Source organism: Calcarisporiella thermophila (assembly GCF_041956535.1).
Source record: "Calcarisporiella thermophila strain CBS 279.70 unplaced genomic scaffold VTP21scaffold_18, whole genome shotgun sequence".
NCBI lineage: Eukaryota > Fungi > Calcarisporiellomycota > Calcarisporiellomycetes > Calcarisporiellales > Calcarisporiellaceae > Calcarisporiella > Calcarisporiella thermophila.
In genome coordinates this window covers 88,599-105,184 of record NW_027192208.1, presented here as the reverse complement: position 1 = coordinate 105,184, position 16,586 = coordinate 88,599, and the positions used below count along the sequence as shown (strand labels likewise).

The following is a 16,586-nucleotide window of genomic DNA, read 5'->3' as shown; positions in this document are numbered from 1 at the left end:
TGAAAATACACTCGAAGCAAATTATTTTGTGGTATTCTCTCATTGCTAGTGACAGCGTGTCCAGTTTAACTTTTAACAACACTGATCAAAATATAATCCAGTCAATGTCTAACGATAGATATCAGACTTTAAATACAAGATTTCTAGAAGAAGGGTTGGTTCGTTCAAATTTGCAAATCAAATATACAATGAATTAACCTGACGAAACCTAGTAGTAGTAAAGCGAAGTTTACAAACTCGAGATATGTTTTTATTTTTTAATAGTGGGGAGATTAGGTAGTTGGACTAGTATTGTAATCTGTAAGATCTCGTTTAACCACATAGCATAGTGAAAGCTGAGAGCTCTTCATATTTGCTACAATTCGCGGATACCCATTAACCTGCTCTTTCAAAACTTGTATATGTAGCCCAGAAAGAAGGTCGAAACCGAAAGTTTCAAGTCCTCACGAGGGTATAGTCTATTTCACCCTATGCTCCCGCTTTATTAACTAGAAACTAGATTTTAATTTCCTGGAATTGGGAAATGCAAATTGGAAGTCCATAAAGTGTGCCCCTTTTTTCTGATGTTACACTGCATATATTGACAGATCAATCCATTTTACCCACACAAGTCTGCACTCTTGTATTAACCTTGGAGAAAATTTTGCACTTCTAGAGAAAATTGTGCTCATATTAACAATATAGAATGGATCTTGATTATCAGCTACAGATAGGAATAGGAAAAAGGTGGAGAATAAAGAAATGCACGTAGAGAAGGAAAGTATCTCCCAATGGTTCAATTTGCAACGGAAGGAGGGAAAGAGGCCAATATACTAGAAGGGATGTCAGTTATTCACACTCACGAATCTATAAAAAATGCTAGAAGGCTAGTGTCGCACCTATTCCACTACTCCTCTTCTTGGCCTTCCCTTTCTCCTCCCTCTTCCGGTGGCAGGCCATCATCAACGCGTCGACGATACACGGTGATCTCTTGCTGCTTGAAATATCGCCTATTCTCTTCATCGACTAGCACGAGATTCAAGTAGTAACGCGCTGAGAATTTTTTGTTCACATCGCGGAATGTGGGCGTCAACTCATAGCCTCCAAGGAAGAGGCGAATGGGAATCGTCTCACCTATGAATGGACAAAGATATGCAGAGAATGCAACTCATGACTCCAGAGGAATTAGGAGGATATAAGCCGGCCTACCTCTAACTGGTGCCCCGTCCATGATTTCGAATTTCGTAATTGTTTCGCTCTCATTGTACTGGTTTGGTGCTAATAAAATGATCGCAAGGTCGTCAATATCATGGTTGTTAATAGCAGTTGGATGTTTCCATTATACCTGATCCAGTGGTCTCTCGCCGAATTATGGATAACTCCATGTGTTTGATTTTTATCCGAACTAACAAGAAATAAATCTTGCCCACGATCACATCCTTCAAATGATATCTTTTTGAAATATCCATTAACCCTGTGTGTCAATAGAGGAGGGGAAAAGTCTGACTTGATTATAGAGCAGTTACCTTGATTTATTATATTCAAACTCGATATGCAATGCGTCTTCGATTCCCACCTCCATTTTTATTGAGGAGTTAATTGCCTCAGGCACAGGACGATATGAGAATACCCAGATATCTTTTTCGCTCACTATTTCGGCTAGTCGACGTGCGATTGTTACACGTACAAAATATCTAGATATTAACAGGTCATTATTTCCAAGTTAATGGCGATAACCATAGGAACAGTAATATTGAAAGAGAAGAAGGTAATGTAAGATGTAAAGTTACCTCAATTTAACGTTGATGCCGAAATAACTCTCATAAGGTTTTTCCACATTTTTAAAAGCGAAATCAAACGTCGTGTTCTGGCGCATCTCTCCTGGTGCTGCTAATTCCTGGGAGAGCGAGGTGAATTCGTAATGGGTGCCTCGATCATAAAACATCTCTAGGAGAATGTTACATCCCTCGATTAATTAAAATCGGATCGTGTATATTCTGTGGTTCATCCGACGAGAATACTCACCAATACTGCCAATGAATTCGATCTTAATGCCCATATGCTCCAGTTTTTTTCCATCCCTTATGCGAACGGTAGCCTTTCCCACCACCGACTCACCATCGAGGTAGAGTGGAAAGCGATCGCGTCGATCTTTCCCAACTTTGACCTCCACTTGTTTGCGGTGCTCCTCGCCGGTCAGAGTAATATCAATGGTGGCGGGCGAAGAAAAACCGAGGAGATTGGGAAGCATAATGCGTGTGAATATGGATTGATATGGGGTGTTCTAAGGAGAAGAGCTACGCGAAAGGGGCGGACTATCGAAAGCGAAGAAATCCCCAGTCCGATCACGGATTTTTTAATTTAGCATGATTTCGTATAGAGAGGATTCAAGATTCTTTTTCTCTTGCCCAACTCAGAGATACGAGAGTAGCAAGAACTGTTAATTCTATCCCTACAAAATGTCAGTGCAAAACGTTTAAAATGGCGAATGTGATAAAAAGTTTCATTACTTAATATTTTCAATGATCGTGTTTTAAAGACGGTCAGCTTGCTTGATGAGGTTCTAAAGGTTGGCTTACAGAGCCAGTGCAACTGTGGATATTCTTCCGGACGCTGGGAATTCTTATCACTCAAGCCTTTAACTGGAGAAGTGAGCGCAGCTGGCGGATAGAATGGTCCAGTATGGAAATACATTTGGGCGAGCACTTGCGTATTTATTTAGATTTAATGAACCTAGCAAGATCTATCCTCCCCCCTCCAAATCATTTTCTCTGACTGAAGCGTCAGGAAAAGCTAAACGATAGATATTGTTTACAGGCGTATTTGGCCTGAAACTTTATCAGGGTTTTTTTGGCTTATGGTTCCAATATATTGAATGGATTTGAAATAGAAACGCCCAATGAAATATTCACTATAGAAGCTTCAATATAGTATAGTTTAGATGCTCTCCACATGGATTTTTATATGTTCATAATAGAGACAACTTGATATTACTTTAATTAGTCGAAAATGTTGTGGATGTACTAGCTTAAAAAGCCTGCGAGTTAGATGGACCACTCTACTAAGTAGTCAAAGGAAATAAAATTTTTTATGGGATATCACCAAACAAAACCCCCTATCTGTGAGCATATCCATCATCAATGTATCTACGCGGTATAGGCAAGGCCAGCTACCGTTGGAGAGCATTTCGTGCGGTATCCTCTTTAAAACGCCCTCCTATTGCTGCTAGGGGTTGTTCGTTAAATATAGCTGTTTCACTAATAGTGCCTACACGACCTTGCTCGAGTTTTTTGCGGTTAATTTCCTAGTAATTTTAGGTAGAGTGGTTGTCGCCATTGGTTCAATGTTAGATCATAAAATTTGAACAGCTGGGTGTTCGTGATAAAAATATGAATCTATAAAACAGACAGTCACATGTATTAAAAAAATAAAGAATAAAAAATAAAAATGTATAAAAAATCATCAAATACAGTCCTCAAAGAGAAAAAAAAAATAAGGAGAAGATATTAAAAGACGCTTTAAAAAATCCTTAGATATAACAGAGAAATCTGTTTTTTTTGTTAAAGCGAGCCAAAAGGTTTATCTTTGTTTGCGCAGATGAATAATATTATATTCAACAAAAAAGAAGAAAGACCATTTTATAAGCGGTGGAAAAATTTAATAATACCGATACGGCAGCTTACTCAACTTGTCGCAATTCGGCATAGGCATATTTTCAGCACGATCCACTTCCTCTTTATCATAGAGGATGCCCCAGCCTCGAGCATTCATAATTCTCCTCTTCTTCTCAGTCTGTTCTAGTCGGCAGTTGTGATTTAGTTGCTGCAAGTATACAATCTCCACATTCCGCTCAAGATCACGCAGTTTACGTGGATGATTCACAAACTGAGGCGTAAACGTCTCAGGATTGACAAAGTACTGGATATTGTGGTCGGCGGTCAGGCGGGCTGAAGAATGATGTGAAGTGGGGTTCAAAGAGAATGGGGGTTCGGCAGGTGCTGACGAAAGGAAATTGGAGAGAATCGAGAAGAGGAGAAGGACTAGAAGAGGAAGAAGTTGGGCAAAGGCCATCCAGGAAGAGGCAGGCTGCTGTCCTTGGGCATGAGCCCTTGCTCTCGCAGCTGGGTCACCACGAGTGTAGAATCGTCTTACACCAATGCCCGGGCCGACAAAAGTTGCTGAATGAAAACCTGAGGATTAACGAGAAAAAAAATCAGCAATATTTCTCAGGAGGGTAGTGATGGGAAAAATTGAAAGGAACTATAGTATAACATAGTTAAACCACACATCTCCAAAACTCACCTGCTGATGCGAAATCTCCTCCAAAGAACATGTTGAACAATTCCTCTGGTGTGATTTCATCCTCGAATGATGCAAAGCCATTTCCGCGCTGATGGGCGAAGCCAGACATGCCCGTATGACGTTTATCCGGATCTGTGCTATATTTATCAAAGATTTCACGCTTTTGCGCATCACTTAAGACCTGGAAGGCTTTGCTGATCACTAAATAAAACGGATAAAATCATGGATGAAGCGATTAATGTTCATCACGCCATACATTGGTAAGCTTACTTTTGAATGCCTCATCTGCTCCAGGTGCGCTGTTTTTATCCGGGTGCATTTGGAGCGCCAGCTAGTGGGTAACAGATAACATTGAATAATAGTTCATCCAAGTTAAGAGACTGCTTATATTTACTTTTCTATAAGCCTTTTTAATCTCTGCATCGCTTGCTGTCCGTTCTACACCCAGGATCTCATAGTACTCTGTATGTTTGCAGGCACGGACCCGTCGAACCATAGTTTCCTGCTCTGCAGTGTAACTCCGGTCGGTTTGCTTATGCTCACGGTTACGAACATTGGAGGCCGTTGAGCTTGTTGAGGTGGCGGAAGAATGTGCCTTCTCGCCATTGGTGGCTGTCATTATTGCGATTTTAAAGATGAAAGGAGGAAACAGTGGAAGATGCGAGAGATTCGATGAAGCAGGAGGGGGAGGATGGAAGATTAAAAAAAATCACCAGAGACAAAAGTGTTCAATTTTCTTCGGCTGCTTCTAGTTTATCCTATTCTCGCCTGATGTATTTAGTAGATCGCGGGGGAAATTGTAGATGGATAACAAAATGAGAGCAGGTTGAACTGTCTCTTTGAGATGAGAAAGATCAGCTGAAACCTGGCTCCCTTAGGGATACGAATGATGTTTGCTCTCGTTGGATCTAACCTAACCCACCCTACGTGACTGTTCTCATGTTCGACTCATTGGAGGTCATTGAAAAACTAGGGAAAAAGATGGCAATTTTTCTGCATTAAAAATCGACGGTTTTTTTCACATACCTTGTTCTCATTTCCTTTTCGCGTTCTGCTCGTCCATGGATTGGCGTTACCGGATAGATTCTCACTGAATGAGCTTGAAGAATTTGAATTCGTAAAATTCTTCCGTTTGGATTCCTGTTAGAAGTTTATACAATGTCACGGACGCCTTCTCCCTGGGATAACCATACCGCCTCACTCCCCCCTGAGTGCGATGGAGAAGGCAACATTGAGTACAAGGTACCACTTTGACCTCTTCGATTTCCTGCTAGTTTTTTCCGGATAATTGACCGAGAAATTTAACATTTTATTACAATCTCAATTCTAATTTTACACAGCTCCAGCTTGTTGATCCCCAGCAGGACAAGTTTGAGCACCTCGTCACGCAGCTGAAGTGGAGGTATAGTAGCAGCGCCTTTATCTCCGCTGTTCCTACCCTGTGCTTATGATGTGTTGTTCTACCTAGATTGTCGGAAGGAGGAGGCGAGGCCATGTACGAGATCGGTATTTCTGACGACGGCACCATGATCGGTCTAAGTCCGTCCGATATGGATGCTTCGCTCAACACTTTAAGGCGGATGGCCGATATGCTCAACGCAGACGTCTCGGTGGTGCGCGAGGTTCCTGTTGCAGGCAGTCAGAGTGAGGGTTCATCGGCCCCGAAATCCTGTGCACCGATCGGAGTTGGAGACGGGACGAAGCCGGTGGCAACTCCAGGATATCGAGTGGTGGAGGCGCTGGTGCGGAAGCGGCTGACGGAAGACAGGCAGCTTTTGGAGATCAAAGTGGCGATCGTTGGGGGCCACGATGCGGGAAAATCCACGCTGTTGGGATTTCTGGCCCACGGCGTCACTGACAATGGGCGCGGCCGATCCCGCCTCCACACGCTTCGTCACCGCCATGAGATAGAGACTGGGCGCACCTCTTCGATCGTACACGAGATCATCGGCTACAACAGTGCGGGCGAGCTCATCAACTATGCAACCACCAACGTGTCGACATGGGAGCAGATCTGTGAAATCTCGTCCAAGATCATCACCTTTCTCGACACCTGTGGGCATTCGCGCTATTTGAAGACAACCATTGCAGGGCTCAGCGGGCGGTGTCCAGATTATGCTTGTCTAGTGGTGGCTGCATCGACGGGAGGCGTGGGCGAGATGACCCGTGAACACCTTGCCATCACGGTTCTGCTCAATGTTCCGGTTTTCGTGGTGATTACCAAGATCGACATCGCCACGCGTGACCAATTGCGGCGCACGATTGAATCTCTCCTGAGGCTGCTTAAAGCGCCAGGAAGTCGAAAGGTGCCGATGATTGTGCAGAGTGAAGACGACCTGGTGGTTGCCGTGACCAATTTCTCTCATTCTCGGTAATGAATACTCTCGGCGCTTCTCCACCGCGGCATATAATTAACATTTTTTTCGATTTATTTTTTAGAGTCATTCCAATCTTCTTAACTTCCAGTGTCACGGGCGAAAACGTGAATTTGCTGCAGAAGATGTTCAATCTCCTCCCGATCCCGGCCAGAAATCACAAGAAGATGCTAGAGGATTCGGTGGAATTCCACATCGAAGAAGTCTACTCTTTGCTCGGTAAGGTCGAGTTTCCTTAAGCCCCTCGGCTGGTTTGCTCATGGCTTTTATTCTTTTGGCTTGCCAATCTTCTCTGCATTCCAGATGTGGGGACCGTGGTGGGTGGAACACTTCGCGCGGGCAGAATCAATGTCCGCGGCCCGACCCATGAGCGCACCTACTACCTTGGCCCAGACTCCAACGGCCTATTTCTCCCGGTGGTCGTCAAGTCCATCCACCGAAATCGCATCCCAGTCCCGTACATCCACTGTGGCCAGGCGGGCACTCTAGCCCTCGAAAGCGAGGCCGAAGGCGATATCGATCTGACACGATGGCGATTACGCAAAGGGATGGTCTTGTTGGAGCGTCCAGCTTGCTGTATGGAGTTTGATGCAGAGATCCTGGTTCTCTATCACCCCGCCGCTCTTCAGCAGGGATATCATGGGATGATTCACTGCGGCTCGGTGCGCCAAGTGGCCAGGGTCGTGCACGTGCAAGTGCCGGGCCCGAATTCGCCCTCGTTAGCGCCCGCATCGCTGCCATCTCCCCGAACGGTTGCCCCCGCCAGTCCGACCACTCTGTCCGCTGCTGCCCCAGGTCCTGCCCATGCGCAGACCCTGGCTGGCATTCCCGAAAGATCCAAGTCGTGCCATATCCGCGCGCTTTCTGCTTCTTCCTCGGTCTCGGCCTCATCCTCCTCTTCCTCCGCCGACCACTCTTCCCCCCGGCTTGCCTCAGCCTCTCCAGCCCCCTCCTCTCCTCGCGGCTCATCCCCCTGTCAATCAGAGGGTTTGCGCACGGGGGAGCGGGGAGTAGTTCGATTCCGGTTTGCTCATGCACCGGAACACTTGCGTGAGGGCGCATCGGTTTTGTTCCGGGAGGGGCGGGTGAAGTGCGTGGGGAAAATCCTGCGGGTGAAGACACTAGAGGCCGCCGAGGACGTGCCACGATGAAGGGCGCCTATATCTCAAGTCCCTGCGGTTTTGCGATACTCCCGATTCCATGCACACCCATCCCTTGTTTTTCTTAGTGTTTTATTACTGTGAACCATTCCTCTTTAATGCTGTGTTCTTCTATGTTCATCCATTTCAGTACATGTGATCTTGTGCACGCCGATGCATCTGTCTATAGTGTAATGTTGCCTTATATTTGCTACTGGGCTGGGAGAGGGGGTGTTTGGAGATTGGAGAATAAAGAGCATGTAAACATGCTTAGAAATGGAAATGGCAACGATTAGCCTCCAAAAATCAAAGCCTCGCAGCCGGCCGACGAATGACAGGCCAAGGCTGCAAACGGGTGTAGATGAAAAAAAAGTCAGAGATTTTTTCCGCTTTTGTGGTGTCGGTCGGTTGTGAAGCAGTTGGTTTTTTATTTGTTATTTTTATTTCGCCTTCCACGCTATTCCCTGTTCTCTCGCCTCGTCGAGACACTTGGCTCATACCCATCCGCATCCCCCCAAACAATCCCCCCGTGCCAATCTCCCCTTTCCCACACCCCCTTACATTGACAGCCTCATCCCTCTGAGATCCTCTTCTTGCAGCTCCCCCCCCCCCTCCTCCCCTTCTAGCTGTCATCCCCGACCATTAGTAACCAAAATAATAAACATCCGGCCCCGTGCATAGACCATTCAATGCATTCCCTCTAATTGCCCTATCGATTACCGCATACAATGTCATCGCAGTATTCAATCTCCCCATCCTCTAGCGGTGATGACCGCTGGGCCCGCAGCCCCAACAACAACAACAATAATAACAACAACAATTATAATGAAGAGCGCAAGCCCGCCCACAAGCTCGCATGGCTTCCCCAGCGGAGCGACTCCCTGCGCCGTGCCGCGGATAAACGAAATGAGAACCGTTCCTCCGGCGATTCTGACGGCACCAAACGGGCCGCCTCGCAAGAGCGGGGAAACTCAGATGCGGTGCCCCCTCACAGCCCAACCAACGGAGCAGGAATGATGGCCGGTGAACACGGAGGCTGGAGAGAGAGGACCGGCGCGAGTCCTGAGAGGGGAACTGCCGCGCAGCGCTCCTTCTCCCCGCCTGGCAAGGGCGGTGCTGGCTACGAGAAATATAATGGGAATTTCTCTGCCGCCCAGCGATCTCTCTCCCCTCCCTCGGGTGGCAATGCCGGAATTGGCTACGACCGCGGAGATGGCTTTTCGAGCGCCGCACAGCGTTCCATATCACCGCCCGGCCGCTCAGGAACCCTGAGATACGATGGCGGCGCTATGGGATCGCCCACCCAAGGAGAATTCGGCCGCGAGATCACCGGGGAACGCGAGCGTTACCGGAATCCCTATCGTAGCGTAGGCGACGAAGAAGCGCGTGGAAGAGATAGAGACGTGGTGTTCGGCGTGGGCGGCCAGAGGGGAATTTCGCCGCCCCCGCCGGGCCACCCCCTGTATACCGGAGATATCCCAAGATCCAACGCCCTAAATGGGCTACCGCCTCAACCGGGAGCGGAGCAGGGTGCTCGTCAGCTGGCTGGCGAGTACAACAAACCTGCTGGCGCTGCAGGCAATGGCCCGCTGCATCTTGCCTATGCCGACTTTCCCGATCAGCCCTCGCTCATGAGCGTTGTCTCATCGGCGTTCCAGGACTCGCGCAGGGACAACAACCCGCGCGACTCAGATGGCGGTGACCCACCGGGACAACAGCCATCGGGCCAGCCCTCCTCTGCATCGTGGGCAAGCTCTTCGAGCTCAACTTCGGCCTACGAGCGCCCGCCGCAACAACCTCTACCACAACCCCTCCAGCAGCCGCAACCTGCCCGATGGGGCGAGAGAGAGCCAGGGTCTGGCTGGCAAACCGAGGAAGTGAATAAAGGAGTGAATACCAACCTACGTACGAGCGATTTGGCAACCGGAGGTAGGGCTCCGACCTCCGCAATGACGGGCGATCGACCGATAAGCCCCCCGTCGGCGCCTGGTTCTGCACGGAATACGGCGGGCAGCGCAATCATGATGAGTCCGCCCACTTCACCACCCCCTACCCAATATACCTTCCCAAGTGAGCGCACCTCTAACCTCAACGAGGGTTCTCGATCGAATACTTTTATGCCGTCATCCCCTCCGCCGCACTTGCCCGACAAACACACCTCGGGTGACCACAAGTATATAGCATCGCAGGCACACAACCCCGCCCCTTCCCATCCAACGCAGCATGGTTCACAGCAATCTTCCCCTGACGGAAAGGTGAGAATCGGAGGAATAATGACGCCCGGTCAAGCCAATGCCTCCATGGACCCCCGCATTGTCCATCAACTGATCAGTCGCGCCGTGATCGAGTCAAGAGAATTCGGCGTCATGACGGACGTTGAAGAGTATAAAAAGGTAATGAATCATTCAGCGACAAGATCGCCCGAAGTTCTGCTGATGAACCCGATCTCTGGCTTATTTGAACCATAGGAAATCCGGCATCTTCAGCAGCGTATTGCTGACCTCACCGAATCCCAGTCCCGCGAGACCCGCTCCCTCCACAGCGCCCAGTCCATCCTCCAGATGCATGCAGGCCAATCGAAAAAGTCGTACAAACAGGCAGCAGCGCAAGCAGAGCAAGAAATCGACGAAATCAACACTCGCTTGCGCGGGATTGCCACTGAGCTTTGGCATGCCAATGCTCGCCTAGTCGAGGTGCAGCGGAAGTATCTGGAGCACACCGCAGGCATTATGAACGTCGGGATGCGAAAGCTCGACGAAGCCAATAAAAAGCTGCTGGAACGTCTCCGAGATGCGGAGATGGAGCACCACCGAGAGCAAGAGCGGGAACATCTCGAGAAGCAGCGACAAGGCACGCCTCCGCGCGAGACCTCGGAAGAGAGCGCACGCACTAAGGACGCGGCACCCGTTAGAAAGGAACCGATCGCGGTGGACGAGAAGCTTGTCAAGGCGGTCCAAGAGGGTGTGCTTGATTCCGTGCCGTCGCTCAAGGAAGCCTGTGAGTACTTGGCCAACTCCCAGCAGCAAGCGGAAGACATGGCGAACAAGGCGACGCCTCTCGTCGATCAGATTGCCCGCCTTGAACGCCTCCTCCACGCCACCGCCCTCGAATTCCGCGGCCGGCTCCAGGAATTAGAGGATAAGCGCCGCATCGAGCACCAGGTGCAGGATAAATTATCGATGATGGAGGTGGCGCTAGAGAAGCCGAGATCGCGTGGAGGGAATCTGGGCGAGGAGTTGAGGGGCAGTCGACCGGACAGTGGCGTCCAGTCCTATTCGGGATCCGAGAGTGGCATGAATGGTAGCGGAAACGTGGTGGAGAGGCTGGAGGCTGTCCACCAGATGCTGCTTGCCAATGCACAGCCAAACTCCCCCATAACCACCTCCCCGGTCTCCATTTCCTCCCCCGCACTGAATGACGATGGACTTGAGAAGCGCTCGGGGCTCGTCCGGAAGAGCGACGCTGCCGCCCTTAAAGCCTCCTCGGAGAGGCTACGGGATATCCTTAAGCGAAACTTTGAGGAGCTTGAGACCGAGATCGACTCGTTCCATCGTGCGATTTCCGACAGTGATCTTGCGGCGCAGGACGATCTGGCCGCTCTGGAGCAAAAGCATTCTGCCGAGCTCCAAGAGCTCAAGAGGCAGTTTGAGGCCCGTCTCGCTGAGCACATCTCTACTCGCCAACGTCATGAAGATCTCACGGTGGAAAGCCGGCAGCTTCGGGGCGTTATCGCTGATTTGGAGCGTGCCATGTCCGAGAAGGGTAGAATCATGGAGGAGAATGAGAAAGAGATGAGCCGGCTGGAGGAGGCGCGGCGGTTGGCGCTCGAGCGCGTGGAGGAGCTGGAGCACCTGGTCAGCGAGCTAGAGGAGAAGTTGGAGCGAAAGAGCCGGGATATGGAGTTGGAGCGCGAAGAGGCGGCCCAGACGCAGGAGGAGCGGATCAAGGGGCTGGAGGCGCGAGTAAGCGAGTTGGAGCGCGAGGTGGAGGAAAAGGCCAAGGAGGTGCAATGGGCCCGCGAGGCGGTGGAGCAAGATTCGCGAGACCGCTCCGAAAAACTGCAGGAGATGGAGCTGCATGTGCGAGAGCTCGAGCAGGAGCTCGTCAAGAAAGCGCGTGAATTAGAGTGGGCGAAGGAGAATGCCGACCGGGAGCGGGACGAGAGTGAGGAGGAGCGGATTACTCTGGAGCGGGAGCTGGATGAGGCGCGCCGATTGCTCCAAGAGCACGAAGCTACTGTTCAGCACCTCAGGCAAGGTCTCGACCAGCGCAAGCAGGAGATGGAGACTGAGCGAGGCGACCTGGAGAAGAAGGTGCGCCAACTTGAGGACGAACTGGATTCGGCAGAGGGCGCCAAAAAGGCCGCTGAGGACACCGTTCAGCGCTTGGAGCGGGAGATGCGTTTCCTCGAGCAGCGCGTGAAAGAGTCCGAGGCGAACCTTGCTCGTATCGAGCGCGAGCGGGACACCGCGCGGAGAGAGGCCGAGCAGACGGAAGAAGAGAAGGCGGAGCTCGAGCTCATGATTGCGGACCTTCGGGCGGAGAAGGAGAACTTGGAGCTGGATAGGCGATCCATGCAGCTCCGAATCAAGAAGCAGGCGACGGTGTCGCAGTTTGTGGAGGACTACTTCGTGTCGGATGCCTATGGTGGCGAGGCGGATGAGGATGAGGACGAGGATGAGGAGGGAGACTCTGCCCTAATGAGTCCCGACACGCATCCGGATCCGTGGGAGCGCCACTTGGAGAGTGACCCCATGCACCATTCCATGGGAGGAATGGAGGGGCATGAGGGCCACGAGGAATACAAGGTAGAGCAGAAGACGGAGAAGCCCAAGCCCAAGTCGCGGCTCACCGTTCACTTCGCCGACGACCACGATGAGGACGATAGTCACCCACAGCCTAAGGATCAGCCCGAGGAGAAAGCGGCGGGCGTGGTCGCCAAGCTGCAGAGCGACGTCAACCATGGGCAGGAAAAACCCAAGCCTGTGGTGGATAGCCATGAGACCGGTGGAGCCAAAAAGGAGCGGGGAGCGGAGGACGATAAAAGTCACCTCTGGCCCGCTCCGCTGGCGATGAATAATAAGGAGGAGATGTATTTCGAAGGCGAGGAGGAGTTTAGACAGTGGGCGGACAAAAAGTAATTTCTTTTTCTTGTTCAACTCCATTTAGATGTTTTCCTATCTTTCTATTCTATTTTATTTTATTTTTTTTTTGTGCATTTGAGTGATGCTTATTAAGTGAATAGTGTTGTCTAGAAAACCCTCTCTTTCTCTATATATACATATATACATACGCTATAATGGCTCTTGAATGTTTTTAAAGTACCTACCTCATTATTAAATGAATACCTTATTTCATCATTTGGATCCTATTTATTCGCTTTTCCATTCCTTTTCCCCTTGGCTTTCCTTTCCTTTCTTTTCCTTTTTGTCTCTTAATACTCTCTTTTTTTTTTCCCTCTGCACTGCAATTTTAAGATTCTCGAGAGAATGAATAAGCTTTTATTTGACATCCTTAGTAGGGTAGAGGATTTTCATTTGATCCGATTTAGCCACTAACGGCTCGATTCCAAAAACAAACAGAATAAGTTGCACCAGTGGACCAGACATGAATTCCTAGTCACATTCGAAATTCCCTTCCATAACATCGCTCTCCACTGCAGACAGCCCTCGATACGTCGCTTTTGCTTTCATAGACTGGTGGTGTTTGACTTGGCCATGAAACAGCGATACCAGCTCTTCGTGCTCGCCCTCGCCTGTTGGCTCATATGCGTCGCCTCAGGCACTAAGATCTCCCCATATGATCAGCATCGCAAGATCATGCACAATGCGGCCTTGCTGACGTCAAATGCCTCCCCCCATGCCGGCAGCACAAGAGCGAGCTTACTCCCGCGCAGGGCCGCGAGAGCCCAAGACTGCGCACGGCTCCAGTGATGCGAGCGAGAAGATGAACGCTGCGGGCGAAATGTACGCCTCGACGGCCGTGGGCGCACTGGCGGTGGTGGTGGCCGGGATGATGGCGTTCTGACCCGAAGGGAGGTGCAGCAGGAGCGCGCGCGTTTGGGTTCTGCGGGTTGCGTAAGAAAAGGCCGAATTTTGTGAACCCTAAAGGAGAGAAGTGGGGCAGGGCGAGAAGGTTTCCTCATGGATTGGCGCGCCAGTCCATATTCGTGCAAGGTTCAGGAGAAGGATCTTTGCAGCGTGTGCATCGGTGTGCCTTCCCTAGGAAGCTCTGCGCACGAGGAGCCGAGCTTAATCGCCTGCTCTCCTCTCCTTCTCCTCTGTTCTGGTCGTGTGTCTCCTTTAATCATGTTCTGGGAAACTTGTCACATAAGCTTAATTAAAAGAGGTGGCTTGGACGGGATGTCCCTTAAAATAGATGCTCGAGTTTGCATTCCTCCCCCCTCTCCCCATGGAAGTTTGCTGGAGTCTAGTGCCCACAAAGCCCGGCCGTGGCAAAAACGCCAGAGGCATCTCGCCGTTTTCCCGGATGCGATTATGCATTCGCTGCCGGGAAGCCAAGGTAAGCATGTTGGTCTTTCTCCCCCGCCTGACATGGGCTAGGCCATGGAGATGGCGGCTCTCTCCTTCTGATGCTAACATTATATACCACGAAAACAGCTACATTGTGACATGCTCCGTCCCTCCTGCCGCAATTGTCTTAAGACGTCGGCAGCATGCACCTACCCAACCCTGAATGAGGAGGCCAAATTCGTCCTGTGGTACTTTCAGCACAACATTGGGCAAGTGCGCAGACGGCTCCGTGTGCTTGAGCAGGAGCTGATCGCGCGGGTACCGCTCTGGTCGATGCGGATGCCGACACTTGGCAGTGGAGAAGCACTGATTAAGGTCCCGGAGGGATGGCATGTGAAACGAACCGAAAGTGGATGGAGCATATGGGTGCGCTCTGGGTCTGTGGGTGAGCTGGTGGACCAGCTTAGATCCATTACCTTGCAGGACCCCGCCGAGTCTCCCGAATCCTCCCCAAGTCCGCGGGAAAACAACGGGGCCTCGCGGCCTCGCTCCTCGCCGCAGCTCATCTACAACTGGTATACCGCAACCCACCGCTTGGCGTTCTATCGCCAGCTCCTTCAGACTTGCCCTCCCCCTTCTCAGCCCCAAACACCCTACGACCTGACGAACGAGACGGCCGACCTCCTTGCCACCTTCCTGCAGTGTCACTACATGGTCGGCTACCTCTGCAATGAGACCGAATTTATGCTCCACTTTTGGACGGGAAAACTGGACCCATTCGTGCAGGCGGCCGCCCTGGCGTGGACCGTGTATCATGCACACACCGAGCACGAGAAAGTCGCGCCTTGTTATAGAGGGGTGATTGCAAGACAGGCGGATGAGTCTGCAAAGCAATTGCTTGTAAGTAACTCTCTCTCCCTCTCCCTCTCTTGCTATTTTCCTTGTGGCTGACTGGCACCTCTCGCTCAATACCCCGAATGCTATTAGGAGGAAATATTCGATAGGCCAAGCCTGAATTCCGTCATGGGCCTCTGCTTGCTTTATACCCGCTCTCGCATGGAGAAAGGATACCCGTTCTACATCTTTTTGGCCCGGCAGCATATCAATTTGTTGGCCTACTCCCGCTCAGATTCTCGGAACGATACGCACTCGGAGGAAGCGTTCCGGCGCGCTGCATGGATGGTGCTGCTGGTGGAGCATGAGCATTTCATGCTGATGAAATCGCCCGACACGCTTCCCGGAGAATTTCGCGAAGAGAGCCGCCCGCGCCCCCTTCCGCACGAAACCCCCTTGGAGTCGCTGCGGGTGGAGTGCGCGGTGCAGCGGGGATGGCTGTACAACATTCTACGCTGCTTGATCATGAGGCGAGCGAAAGGCGTGGACGTGTATGAGCTGGCCAGTGAAGCGGAGCGCGAGCTGAGGGAACTTGTCAACAAAAGGCCACCGGCTTTACGAGTAGGATCTTTGAAGGAGGACGAGGAGGCGCCTGAAAGTACCAAGCTGGCCATCTTTCTGGAGCTGGATGTTCTTGGCAGCTGCATCGAGTTTTGCCTCCCCGCCATCCGCCTTTTTTTTGCCGAGAACCCGCTCGAGGACGGGAAGAAGATCCCGGGGGCAATGTGCATACCGGCAGCGTATCGAATCATCGATCTCATCACTACGCGGCTTGGCTGGGGCTCGCGCTGCGGGCTTACCAAGTCGGGGGCTTCTCTTCTAGCGGCCATGGATGTGTTGGATTTCGTCCTCGACCCGCGCCACAAGATGGGCGAAACCACCGAGGCACGTAAGCGGTTCGAGAAAGTGGTGAAGGCGGTTTACGAGCAGGTGCCCCAACGGCTTCCTTTACACGAGAAGCTGCAGAGGAGAGTGGAGCGTCTTCGGATATTGCTCTCATCAAACGAATCGTTAACCTAACCCCAGGCCAATTTAAGTGACCATGGTGGAGATCCAGTTTTAGTCAAAATAACGGCATCGAGAAGTCAGTGTCGAGAACCAATGGAGACGACAAGGAACTACAGCAGTCATGCTATCAACAAGAAGGCAACCATGTCAGTATTTCTCTCCCTCGAGATCGCCGGGATCGCTTTGTGGCTGGAATATGAAGGCTTCTTTTAGAAGGGAAGCCGAGCATTGCCTTGATTCCTTTGAGATACAGTCAATGGAAACCCCTAATGGGTTGAAGAGCGCCAAACAGAGGCCCTGCGATTAGGCAATTTTATTAAACAAGTGATTTCAATTCGAAAGCGTGGAGGTTATTGACAAAGTTGGAGAGAGGTCATAGGTAGAACTCCAGCAGAGTTCGAGATGGAGATGACATT

General features: G+C 50.7%; 6 protein-coding genes across 6 annotated transcripts; 4 read left to right on the top strand and 2 right to left on the bottom strand.

Moving 5' to 3' along the window:
- Window positions 1-886: 886 nt before the first annotated feature.
- Window positions 887-2,230, bottom strand: VTP21DRAFT_3553 (uncharacterized protein; the record flags this gene model as incomplete). The annotated part of the gene is made up of 6 exons (XM_069393868.1): window positions 887-1,113; window positions 1,189-1,257; window positions 1,325-1,431; window positions 1,506-1,673; window positions 1,770-1,926; window positions 2,005-2,230. 6 exons carry the CDS (start codon window positions 2,228-2,230, stop codon window positions 887-889), a joined length of 954 nt encoding a protein of 317 aa, XP_069248991.1.
- A 1,406-nt stretch (window positions 2,231-3,636) lies between these two features.
- On the bottom strand, window positions 3,637-4,900 carry VTP21DRAFT_3552 (uncharacterized protein; the record flags this gene model as incomplete). Its single annotated transcript, XM_069393867.1, has 4 exons — window positions 3,637-4,169; window positions 4,282-4,482; window positions 4,552-4,612; window positions 4,676-4,900. The coding sequence occupies 4 exons, from the start codon at window positions 4,898-4,900 to the stop codon at window positions 3,637-3,639; spliced, it is 1,020 nt and encodes a 339-aa protein (XP_069248990.1).
- A 539-nt stretch (window positions 4,901-5,439) lies between these two features.
- On the top strand, window positions 5,440-7,807 carry VTP21DRAFT_3551 (uncharacterized protein; the record flags this gene model as incomplete). Its single annotated transcript, XM_069393866.1, has 5 exons — window positions 5,440-5,523; window positions 5,622-5,683; window positions 5,750-6,652; window positions 6,721-6,875; window positions 6,960-7,807. The coding sequence occupies 5 exons, from the start codon at window positions 5,440-5,442 to the stop codon at window positions 7,805-7,807; spliced, it is 2,052 nt and encodes a 683-aa protein (XP_069248989.1).
- A 716-nt stretch (window positions 7,808-8,523) lies between these two features.
- On the top strand, window positions 8,524-12,936 carry VTP21DRAFT_3550 (uncharacterized protein; the record flags this gene model as incomplete). Its single annotated transcript, XM_069393865.1, has 2 exons — window positions 8,524-10,188; window positions 10,264-12,936. 2 exons carry the CDS (start codon window positions 8,524-8,526, stop codon window positions 12,934-12,936), a joined length of 4,338 nt encoding a protein of 1,445 aa, XP_069248988.1.
- Window positions 12,937-13,512: 576 nt separating this feature from the next.
- On the top strand, window positions 13,513-13,822 carry VTP21DRAFT_3549 (uncharacterized protein; the record flags this gene model as incomplete). Its single annotated transcript, XM_069393863.1, has 2 exons — window positions 13,513-13,576; window positions 13,665-13,822. The coding sequence occupies 2 exons, from the start codon at window positions 13,513-13,515 to the stop codon at window positions 13,820-13,822; spliced, it is 222 nt and encodes a 73-aa protein (XP_069248987.1).
- Window positions 13,823-14,206: 384 nt separating this feature from the next.
- On the top strand, window positions 14,207-16,182 carry VTP21DRAFT_3548 (uncharacterized protein; the record flags this gene model as incomplete). The annotated part of the gene is made up of 3 exons (XM_069393862.1): window positions 14,207-14,317; window positions 14,416-15,168; window positions 15,256-16,182. The coding sequence occupies 3 exons, from the start codon at window positions 14,207-14,209 to the stop codon at window positions 16,180-16,182; spliced, it is 1,791 nt and encodes a 596-aa protein (XP_069248986.1).
- Window positions 16,183-16,586: the final 404 nt, after the last annotated feature.